The 12679-nt window shown below is 34.3% G+C and overlaps 1 protein-coding gene across 1 annotated transcript; it reads right to left on the minus strand.

The window, feature by feature from the left end:
• Positions 1-4575: 4575 nt before the first annotated feature.
• On the minus strand, positions 4576-11779 carry LOC108692385 (brachyury protein). Its single transcript, XM_018200609.1, has 6 exons — positions 11460-11779; positions 10160-10255; positions 7388-7631; positions 7106-7259; positions 6770-6967; positions 4576-5606 (listed from the first exon to the last, which is right to left on the minus strand). The coding sequence occupies exons 1-6, from the start codon at positions 11777-11779 to the stop codon at positions 4687-4689; spliced, it is 1932 nt and encodes a 643-aa protein (XP_018056098.1). The 3' UTR covers positions 4576-4686.
• Positions 11780-12679: the final 900 nt, after the last annotated feature.

Below are 12679 nucleotides of genomic sequence, written 5' to 3' on the forward strand. Positions count from 1 at the left end.
TCTATAGATTTCGACTTTCATTCCCCTCTCCTCTTGCAAAGGAGCGCACGACTCTCACCCCCCTCCCTCTCCCCTCTGCTTCAAGAGCGCACAACTCTCACCCCTTCCTCCCCCCTGCAAAAAGATAAGAGAGTCGGAGGAGAGAGTCGTGCGCCTTTTTGCAGGGGAAGAGAGAGGGGAGGGGGGGGAGGGATAAAATGGAAGCCACTTAAAACCTGTTGAAGGTCTTTCAGAATCATGATCTTGACAACATATGTCAAAATCGGAAGATTGTCCGTTATACTACATATTTACCCAATCGGATGACTTGTAAGTAAAGTACATATTTTGCTCAATATTAAACTCTTGCTCGTAATTTTCTAAAAAGCAGAACTGAAATATGCATATTTTTCAAAGTTTTTTGTTTATAACTTTTTAATAAACAATAATCGCCAACTAAAACCTTTCGAAAGTCACTCAGAATTATGATCTTGATAACATACATCAAGGTCAAGGTCATCGGCGTCTCCTAATCTATATAATTACCATAAATATTTATTTAAATACTGCCAATTTAACTTTTACTTACAACAAATAAATATTTACTTAATAAAAGGAAGTGATTGTTAAATCAAATTAATTTTTTGTATCAAATAAATATATTTTGTACTAAATAAATATATTTTTATGTTTAATAAATATTTAGTTGGTGTTCAAATAAATATTTATTAAAATTTAGAATATAATATATTTTTTTCTCAATGTAGTAAACAAAATTTGACCTTTAATAATTTTCATGAGTTAAATAGTTTTATTCTATTGTTTGTTATTAAATTAATGAGATAATGTGAATAATAGTAGTGGCGATTTATATAGGAATGATTAAAAATAACTTAAACACTGTGTAATGTGAGATCATAAATTTAAAAGTGTATGCACAATAAACAATTATAATTATTAACATAATGAAGAAATATCCAGAATTAAATTTATCTTAATTTGTTATAAAATATTCATTTTAAGATAACGGAATGGAATGCAATACATACGTTATATTTTTATTAAATTGACGCACATATGTATTTAGATGTATAGTAAAATTACCATACATCCATTACCCTAATAAAAACATTAATTTATCACCCAATCCGATGCGCAACAGCACCAGCGAAGTCATGTCAGCAATGTCGCTATGATTCTGTAACAAAAAAAAATATAAAATCTAAATTAAAACAGAGTAAAAAATCAATCAATATTTCAGAAAATATTTACTAAATGTAAAGTTCTCTTGAAAATAATCATATAATTTTTATAAACATCGAATTTTTTAATTCACCATTCGATATATTATATTTATAATTATAAAAATAATTATACAGTTTCTTAATACATATTTATTTTATTAAAATTTCAAAATAATTTTAAAATAATCCTTTTTTTCTAATTATCATTTTTAAATCATTAAAATAAAACGATTCAAGAATAAAGAGAAGAAAGGTACTGATGTTGCATAGACAAAAATAAATATTTACTGCAACGTTGCTCCGCCGGTGATGGCTCTCCCAGACCTCCTCCTTCTCTCAAAATTGTGTTGACATCCTCTCGCATAGGTAAAACATTCGCAAATAGTATATTATAATCGGGCGCGGATTAATTATTTATAAAAGTCTTTCGCGCGACACTGCGGTATTTCAAGTTTACAAAACCCATGATAGGATTGCCATTTCGATCGGTGGAATCAACGCCACACGTCGACAAGTACTTGCGAAACACGATGAATGTCGAACAAGGATTAAATCCCAACAAAAGAAGATGAAATCGATCGTATCGAATCCGTTATCTCTGATTTATGCCTACATCACGTTTAACATTGACTCAATCATACGTTCTAACTACTAGTTTTAGTGAAACACAAGTGGTACTGTATATACATGAGCGATTCGAAGAGGCTGGACGTGGCAAGTGGCTCTAATAAGAGAAAAATTAGTACCATTGCTGATTGTCAATTCAGAAAATGGGATCCAATCCCTCGTCACGAGTTAGTTTAAAAAAAACTTACTAGAGCTAGGTTCTGACCAAGTCATATTAAACGCGAAAATCCTTTAGATGCTGATAGATAAACGCAGCTCTGACCAGAGCGCTCATTTTTCTGCGTTTATCTATCAGCATCTAAAGGATTTTTGCGTTTAATATGACTTGGTCAGTACCTAGCTCTAGTAAGTTTTATACAATTCCTTTTTGGACGACTCACTAGGGCGGAATTCGTTATGCAATCGTGCTTATAACGACAGTTATAATAGATATTTTACATAGTAAAAAAGCTACGCAAATATAAAATACTCTAACAACTGTATAACAAGTTTACAGAATACAGACCCAGAGACAAATCCGAGTCAATTGATCGTTTCTTACCGAAAAGGACCGAACCGTTTGCAATAGACAAAGCATGTCCTCAATTAGCCAACAGCAGCTCAGTAGTTGCTAACCGCGCGAACACGCTGCGAAGTACGTGACATTACGCGGCCGACATCACCTCGTGCCCGGAGCACTTAGCGTGAGAGCCTTGCAATGACCATCTTAGCAATATTCCAAAGAGAATTCCTCTTTCCTGTCGAAATATCGCAGATATGATTTCATCGTCGAACTAGAATTCCACCGAATAGGTTTTGTGAAGATCCATTAGTCCGATAACTTTAACGAAGCAAACGCGCGATGCGACGAATCGGTTGTTCGTTCACTTTCAATTTAATCGGTGACGAGGGTACATTAGCTTCGCCATTCATTGGATTTTTATACGAAGAGAACGATTTTACTCAATATTTAAACATTTATCTTTATAGATATATCATTCAGACAGATCTAAAAATTTTTAGATACTTGAGAAAACTTGAGAAAACTTCTTCGAAAAAGAATAATGAATTTATTAAGACGTTGGAATATGAAAAATATTTTGCGCAAATAATTACAATATTAATTACGTTTAAAAAAACCTTGCAAGTAAAATAAGACTTGTGCAAGTCAGAGATGTCAAAAGCAAAGCGCGAAACATACGATGATATCCGTTTATCAAAATCATGTAAAATAATTGGATAAAGATTATGTAAAAAAAAAACCACACTAGTAAAAACTTTTTTTTACTTCTTGTCTTTTGACAGCACATTGTAATTAATACAAAATATTTGAAATGATAAAATAAATGTCAAATACGTTCCTCGGTGTATCACAATGTAATTACGATATCATATTAAATGACTTGCGCCACTAAAACTAGATATAAGAAATTGTTCCATTAATTCCGCAACGAAATACTAATTGAATTTTAATTTATTTCACATAATATAAAGAAATCAAAGTTTTCAATATATTAATAATATACGGAGCTCGGTCGTATTTAAGAAATAAAAAGATTTAATAAAATGCATTTTTAATAAAAAGGATGAGACTTCTTTTGACTTATTTCTTAACCCTTAGTATACATCTTAGTTTTAGGCAACCTTACGTAATTCATCAATTAGCGTTTGTAGATATCATCTTTCGTGGATTAATGCGACACTCAAAGCGACTCGTATCACACGTCCATCTCTCTCCGAAGTCGTCGAGCGAATGCCGAGGTGACATAGTCAATCACCGCGTCGCGCGACAATTCCCGCTCGCTGTTCGCCATGTGACACGCTCCCCCTTGCTATTCGCCGGGCGCTCTCCCTCGCTGTTCGTCGTTCGGATACCCAAATGTATGAAAAATATTCACGATTTATTTGTATTTTGATAAACGAGTATCGTCGTACATTTCGCGCTTTGTTTTTGATGTCTTTGGTCCTTGTTCAATCCTATTTTACTTGCACGGTTTTTTAAACATAATTAATAATTATTCGCGTGGAGTATTTTTGATATTCCAACATTATGTCTCATTTTTCATTATTCTTTTTAATTTATATTTAAATAAAGGTTTATAAAATATTCTATATGTGTTCGTTATATATATAAAGATACATGCAAATTTTTATAATATCGTGAAACAATTTGCGCTAAATACAGCTTCAGTTAAAAGTACTAAATATCTTCTTAATCATTATTTAATTTTTCAGTTAATAAATTAATTTAAGACACTACTATTACTGTAAAATAATTCTGCGTTTCAGAAATTCTTTAAACTTACGTATAATGCCGATCATGATTCGGTAAAATAATTTACGAATTATTTGAAATAAAAAAATATAAAATAAGTTCCAGAAATTTATTTTAAAATTCAAAATCATAGGAATCGGTAAAAAACAGATACGACTTAGTTAAAATAAAAAAATCTTCGACGTTAAATTTAAGGACGCGATTTCCTGAGAGTTAAAAAAATATTATTTATATGATATGTATATAAGACAAGATATATTTAAAAAAAGAATATTTTATCTGTATTTTATTTCCTCATAACATAGCTATTAATATATTCGATTAGGAATAATCGAAATACATATTACATTATTTAGGACGGATCGATACAGTTAGATTTTTTAATATCTGTTGTGCGCAATGAAAATTTTCTTAATTAATTATTATGTTTGTATATTATCATTGATCTGATGTTGTGTCATCAAATCAATATCACTGTGACAGTATTCTGCATTCAAGGATCTTATACGCGATAGTAAACTCGAACGTGCATTTTTGGACGTGTGTAATGTTTATGTATAATTTCCAGCGTATGAATCCGAGTCAAATGGCGGTTGTTTGTGGTGCTGGCGGTGGTGTCAACGGTGTCCAAGCATTCGGCTGTTCACCGGTGATCTCTGTATCCTGTCGATGATGATTATGATGATGATGTGGATGATGATGAGAGTGATGATGAGAAGAATGAGGATGACGATCAACGACCGTGGTCAAATATCGTCTCTCATCATCCGGTTGCACCTCGTTCAAAGTATCTGCGGTTTGCTCGGGATAGCCTATTTGGATGTGAGAATGCTCCTTAGGCGGACTGTCATATTCTACACTAACCGGCGAAGATGTTTCTGTTTGCGGAAGTGTCTGCAGATGTAACATTTGCGCTTGAGAGTGATGCTGCTGCTGATGACGATGATGATCGGGAGTAGTCGATTGCACTGGCGAGGTATGAGGATACTCGTGAACGTATTCGTTCGCATCTGCTGGAGGAACAGGTTCTCCACTTTGTGGATGCAAGCCCGTATGGTGTAATCCTGCATGCGAAACAGAACTATATGGAGACATTTGGTGATGCAAGTGAAGATTCAAATTTAAATAGGGCTGCTGCTGCTGCTGCTGCTGCTGCTGCTGCTGCTGTTGCTGTTGTTGTTGTTGTTCCAGCGCGCTAGAATGTATCCAAGTCGAGTCAGCGCTATGCTGCTCTTGAGATGGTAAGTTTGACGGCACATATAAAGTGCAACCAGTGACGGTGGTCGTGGAGACGGTACCGACCACGGCTCTGCCGAGAACCGTGTGTGATGACGTTGGCGATGGCGATGGTGACGTTGGCCATTCCTGTGACGCGACGGGCGGTAAGCACGTAGAGTTGAGATTCTGTAGCGATTCTGGACTCCGTGGGGACCAGGCCGGAGCCGCCACGTAAGCCGTGGAATGTAAAAGCGGCATCGGTGCGTACGCGTCCCCATGCTGTTCTATGTAGAGAAAAAAAAAAAGATTATGCTTTTTTTGCAAACAGTTTTATTTTCAAAAAAAAGAGAATAAAATATCGTTCCTTTACTTACTATTAAAAAATGAAACAATTAAAAAAATATGATTTTCAAATTATTATCATGAATGAATTAAATAAAAATTAATCTGTCAATCATTAAACATCTAACAACTAAACTAATTTAACTGTCCACCAAACTTCTGTTCACCAAATAGCACTTGTATCGTTTTCAAAGTTTTTAAAGAGATACTATTTTCTGTAAGAGCGACATATTTTGGGTTGTATCATTTTTTGTAAATAAACAGGAGAATCTTCTATGGAGAACATTTAGAGTTAAGGCAGTTTTGATTGAAGAAAATTGTTTTATTTTGAAATTGTTTTATTTAGTCATTTAGCTAATATAAACTATTGGTTAAATATAAACTATTGGTGATATAAGATATTTCATGTTATGTCACTTTTGATAAATTATTCTGTATTTGTTATAATATTTTTAGGATATCAAAATTATCTTAAAAGATATTTTTTAAGGATTGTAGAACAAAATGATATTTAATCATATTTCTAAGAATGTATCCTTTTTGTCAATGCTTTTGATTAATAATTAATAATTTTCTGTTAAAACTAGTTTTTCCTGAAAAAGTTAATTTTTTTTATCAGAACAGGATCACTTATATGAATACATCAACTAAATAAGAGAAGCGCCTAATTACGATCAAAAGCTATTCTCTCAAATTAAATTAGATCATTAATTTTAGATCCCTCGTCGGAAAATCCAGATTCGAATCCCGGTTGAAGAAATATTTTTTGTAATAAGTTCTTTAAAAGTTTTAAAATGCTAGTAGCATCAAATCGACAATCTAATTTAATTTGGATGGATTGCTATTATTTCACTTTGATTGCGTTGCAAGAAAAAATAATTGACGTGCGATCACATATCTGAGATAAATTTATTTAAAAAATATATAGTATTATTCCAATATTTAACTTTGACTATAAGTGGAGCTTCTTCTACTTAATTAATTTTTTGAGTTGTGTCATTTTTTAAGTAAGGGAACGATATATACATCTATTTTTTACAACCTACGTTTTTTATAAAGATTTATAATTAAAATTCTAATAAAACAATAAAAAAATTTTACTTACCATCTTGAACGTATTTGTGCCTCAAAGTATAAGGCGCTGCTCTGCAGGCACTTCTGTGTCCAGATGTAGTGACGGTGCATGAATTAGAGAAGTGATTGCTAACACAACCTGATACTTGATTTTGCGCGGCAGCTATTGCCGATGCGGTGTTATATTCATATCCCATTGTAGGTTGCGGTAAAAACAATGCACTTGCATCTGCAAAATGTTATTATGTCGTATTATTAATTATTATTTTACAGAGTTCCGATTTTAATTATCGAAATTCATTCCCAGCATTCTTTTTTTTTATTCATAATATTTGCATTATTGCCATTATTTATCATGTCAACTTACATTGCGGATAAGTCTGTGAATCGGCAGGTCTCTCCTTAGCATCAAGAAAGGCCTTCGCGAATGGGTTATATTTGATCTTTAGACTCGTAACTTCCTCATTCTGATACGCTGTCACCGCGATGAATTGCGTTTCGGGAAAACGATATGTGAGAACCTATATAGTAACAATAGAATAATTATGATAAAATAAAATAATTAAAAATTATCGGGGTTAAAAATTATGGTACAAATAATAATAATAAAAAAACATAAAGAAACAAGAAAAAAAAGGAGAAAACGTACCGTTCTCTGTTCTTCGGCACCCACTCGGACCAAATGAACACGTGGCTCGTACTTATGTAACGAGTTCAGCATGATCTGCCCATTACCATTCGACTTATTTGTTAATTTGACCTTAGCAAATGATACTGCCTCTTTCATCCAATGAGCTCCGAAATTTGGACTTTCCGGATGGATGTAAATCGGATTAGGCGGGGCAACTTCCGCTTTCCCACCTGGTACCCACTCACCATTGACGTATTTCCACCTTCGATTAGAAAACAAACTTTATATCTCATAAATGATTTATATAAATCATTCAAATTATAAAAAAAAAAATGTATATGCATTAGATGTTCAGTTCTTTCTCATAAGAGACTTGGAAAGAATTGTACTACCTGTATTCCTATTGAAAAAGAAATGAGAACAATCTTATAAAACTGATTCGGTAAAGAGAATTTACCTTAAGTATTCGTAGGCTCAATAGGATTAGTACTATGCTACTCTTTTCTATTTTTTTCAATCATCTTCCGAGATTGTTTTGCGAAAGCTATTATGAGGCTCGCGAATGCCTCATGGTTCGTTCAACACCGATGACGAATCGTCGACGAGTTAAAAATAACATACTAACAAGTTTAGAATCGACTTTAGCGACGTTACGTGATGCTTGAACGAAAGGGGTACGGTAATTATGACCTGTTAGTGTCCTTCACGCCCCCCGTTCCTTTTGCTCGCAAAATAAATCAATGCAAATCGGTAACGCGCTTATCCGTTTGCTGCCTACACAATATTTCGATGCTATGTGCTTTCTATTCTTCTCAGCATAACTTTGCAATTTGTACAATTTTCACTTGTTATTAATTAAGAGATAATTTAATTCCTTAATCGATAAATGCCGGATCAGATTTAAACTTTAGAATTGACGAACATATGAATAATATTTGAAATATTTCTCATGCAATAGTTAAAACAAATTGTTTACGTGTACTAAAATCAAAATAAATATCATATGTTATAAATAGAGATTTTCTTCTATTTTTTTTTCAGTTATTTTATTATTTTAACGCTATTTTTCTCTTTTTTGAAAAACAAAAATATTTAAAAATATAGTGAAATAAAAATGAATGTGTGAAATTCTGCCCTGTGACAAAAGATAGAGTATAGATGAAAAATTGACTTAGTGAACACATTGTACGATCATTTTGCTACCCACTGTGCCACCCTCTATCCTCTGTAGCACTTTGTGTTGTCCAAAAGTTAAACTATCGATTTAACTTTAACTCTCAAACTATAAATCAGATCGAAATTTTTATGATGACTTTAAAAATCTTGATATATTTCCTTAAAAATCTCGATGTTTGATACTTGAGAAAAAGAGAAAAAATTAAATTATTTTTAACATTTGATAAAGCATGGAAGATAATCGTTGCTTTTTTGATTCCTGTTCACTCACCACTACTGTCTTAACTGTCGCAAATTATGACAAAGCGAGAAAATCATAATAAAAATTCTTACAAAATATAATAAAATATTATATAAATATACAGGATGCAATTTAAAAAACGCCCACAAACCACATAACACTACTCAAAAACTGACATAAAATTAATGAACCATTTTGCAATTTTCGCAATAGTTAACAAGACATTAATTTCTATGTTGTCAAATAAAATCGACGCATAAGACAACTTTAAGATATTTTTTTTCAGTGTTTTTTGTGAAATATCTCAAAAACGACCTTAACAATTTCTTAAAATTGTCTTATGCATCAATTTTAAACATTATATTTACTGGATAACTAAAAAACATTGCGAAAATTGCAAAATGGTTCATAAATTTTAGATTTAATTTTTTATTAGATATAGCGCTATATGATTCGTAGGCGCTTTTTAAATTACACCTTGTATATTTCAATAAAACACCTTATTCGATAAAATCGACTTGTAACATATATCGAAAAGTTTCTTGTTTCACTATATAATTAAAAAATAATTATATATCTGGAAATAAAATTATGCATAAAATAAAAAATGAAATAAATTATGTTCACAGTATTTAGTTATAATAAATTGTCTAATGATATATATGTATATATAGAAATAAATATGGTTTAATTTCTCTTCAAAACTAAGAAAATAGTTTCCATAAATATTTTATAAATTTCATAGTATAATTTCATAGTATATTTTATATATCCGTTGGATTGCAAATATTATTTTATTGAAAAATATTCCTATGCAAATAATTTTTGCAAAAATTTTTACTGTATGTTTTTCTGCTTCTAATGTTATGATTTAAGACAAGTGGTAAGTGAACAGTGACAATAGTATAGTGACAAGAAACCTCAAGACGGGAGCAGAATCTTTCATAAAGCGTAATGCATAAGAAAATGAGAGCCAATCAAAATCCTTCATTTCCTTTCTTCCCATGGAATGAAAAACTCTGATTGATTTACTTATGTCTTATACATTATGCGTTATGCAAAAATCTCCTGCTCTTATGCTATTAAAATCTCCTTCCTATGCTTTAAGACTTAAAACTTGAGTAATAGCTTATAATAGCTTATTGTAGAAAACCCGTAAAGGACAGGAGTCAATCATATAGTCTTGCATAAGACGTAAGAAAATCAACTAAAGTTTTTTACAATATTTGGTAGAAAGAAGGGAAACGAAAGATTTTGATTGATTCATTTTCTTATGCATTATGTGTTATGCAAGATTCTATGTTCCCGCCTTTAAGAATATACTTAAGAATACACTTATCAAATAATTTATTATACATAAAATTGAACATTACCTGTGCGGATCAACTTGCACGAATTCCAATAGCAGAGTATACATAGCCGCCGGTTCCAAACCACGTGCAACGACCTTCACCACGGGAAACATTCTCCTGCAGAAAGTGACATATCAGAAATGCGCATAACAGGTTACCAATCGTAAAGCCATGAGATGCGCGCGAAAGATCGACATCGACGGTAAAATCCACGGTGTGGATCAAAAGATAACCGCCGCGGACTTGGATACACTTGTGTCTCCTCGGCGCGACTATACATTTATGAGCCGTGTATTAATAAAAACGATTATGGTTTGTCGATTGCGGGTGTGCAGGCAAAGTGCTTGCTCACAGGCTCGACAAGAGAACGTTTTACAAGAGGACTGTAAGCATCGTAAAGTTTTATTGCCGATGGCTGAATCTTCCCACAATAATCCCGGGGAACTCCGTCTTTCTATAGATCGACCTTTATCATTCACTTTGGTGATTCCTAACTATACATTGGCTCGATATTGTCTATTTTTTTACAATAAATAATATGTATCTAGATATGATGTGCTTTTCCCGAAAAAGTTTTCCACCGTCAGACGAATACTGACCGAACATCTGAACATTATGATTGTCGTTATGTTTTCACTTAAAAGAGGAGCATAGTTTTAAAAGAAAAAAATGAAAACAAGTTGAGATTTATTTTTTATTTTTTATGTATTGCGACTTTGATATTTCATATGCCGTGCAACTTAGTAACACGTACATATCATGATTTTTTATTAAAAAGTATGAGAGTATTCATTACCCGAGAAGCTGCTGTTATATTATAATGTGAAATGTATATTAATGTATATTAAGCAAAATATTTACAGTATTATTTGTCCCAAATAAAAAGTACAGCTTGATTGAAACTGCTATGCAGTTTCCTTCGCTTTAGTTCACGGCTTAATATTTTTTTGCTATAAGATAGAATGAGAGAGAGAGAGAGAGAGAGAGAGAGAGAGAGAGAGAGAGAGAGAGAGAGAGAGAGACTTTATCCTTTTAATTTTGAATGATCGATTTCCGGTTTTGCTTGAGATATTAGCTAATGATATTTTTGTTCGCGGTAAACAAATATTTCTATCGGATATCGGATGTCTATCATGGCTAAAAAATTTGCGGTACCTCATTTTTATGAGTTTTAAAGTGCACAAAAATCATTTTCTCGCGGTAATATCAACTCGAACGTTGTACCGATCGTACAATGCATTAAAGTAGCGATGGAGAACTATTCCTCCCTTCAAGCTTAAATATTTTTTATTAGTCTTCCAATTAATCCATATGCATGTACCTTCCATTTTTTGTGACAATCATCTCGTTCGTGATGCACTGGAATCTGGTCCAGAGCTCCCGATCTTCCAGCGACAAAGACAGCGGCAATCCTTGATTCCCTGAGATCGCGACAGGAGGGCCGAGATTTTGTCTCGCAATCGAACCCCGCTCTTCGCGATCCTCTCGATCCTCCACAGGACTTGTCCGATTCTGTCTTCCGCCGCGATCTCGCTCGCGATCTCGCTCCTGCTCGCGTTCCCTTTCGCGCTCGCGATCGCGTTCGTGGCACGAAGAACGCGTTGGAGAACCCGGCGTTCGCGGCGCGCCCGCCGGTTGCATCTTGAATGTTCTCCAATACGTCACTTTGTATACTTTGACCCTTTCCTTTCACCCTTTCCAATATATTTTCAAATTAAAAATTTAATCGAAGTCTCTTGATCGAGAATAACAATATAAATTGTTATATATACAAGGACAAAAAAGTACAAAAACTACATGCGACGCGGTATATTTTCCAGATAGACTCACAGCAGGAAAGAGGGATGTGAAAATTTGATTTACTTTCGCTGTTGATCGATTCGCGGATTCTAATTAAAAAATCCAAATTTGCGACGTCGTCCCACGAGAAAAACGGATGTGATCTTGCAGAGGACAGCGGAGGGGGATGGAAAAGCGTCGTTCTCGTCGCGGCACCAGACGTCTCCGTCGGCGGCGGAGGATAGGCCGCGTTGTGAGAACGCGCCGCGTGGCCGTAGACTCGTAACACTTGGGCGCGATATTTCACACTAGCCGGTGAAGACTCGCCGAAGACTGACCGGCGGTATATCTGCCTCTCTGTTCTCGCTTCGCATCCTCTCTTTCTCCGTTTTTCAGTGGGTATGTGACCGTCAAGGAGGCACCGGCTCGAGCCGCGTTCGCGCTTGCCGGGTGCTAATTACTCGCTAAAATAGGAGCTCACGGGTGCAGCATGGCGGTACCATTACGGTATCCATTGGTTGAGGTCGATTTGCCGGTTGCCGCATCGTCACAACGGCGGGTGCCGCCTTCGATGTCATGCATCTACCAATGGACGCGTGAGTCGTCTTTACAAATCCACCGTGATTGGTGGGTTCGACAACAAACACGTCGTTTGCTAGTCCGCCCACGTCGCCGGTCGCCGGGTTCTCGATTAGTCCTTACGGACAACGTACACGGATCCGCACGTGGTGAACCGAATCGTTGCCGTAATCGTCCTTTTGA

This window comes from Atta colombica, unplaced genomic scaffold (genome assembly GCF_001594045.1).
Source record: "Atta colombica isolate Treedump-2 unplaced genomic scaffold, Acol1.0 scaffold7, whole genome shotgun sequence".
Lineage (NCBI taxonomy): Eukaryota > Metazoa > Arthropoda > Insecta > Hymenoptera > Formicidae > Atta > Atta colombica.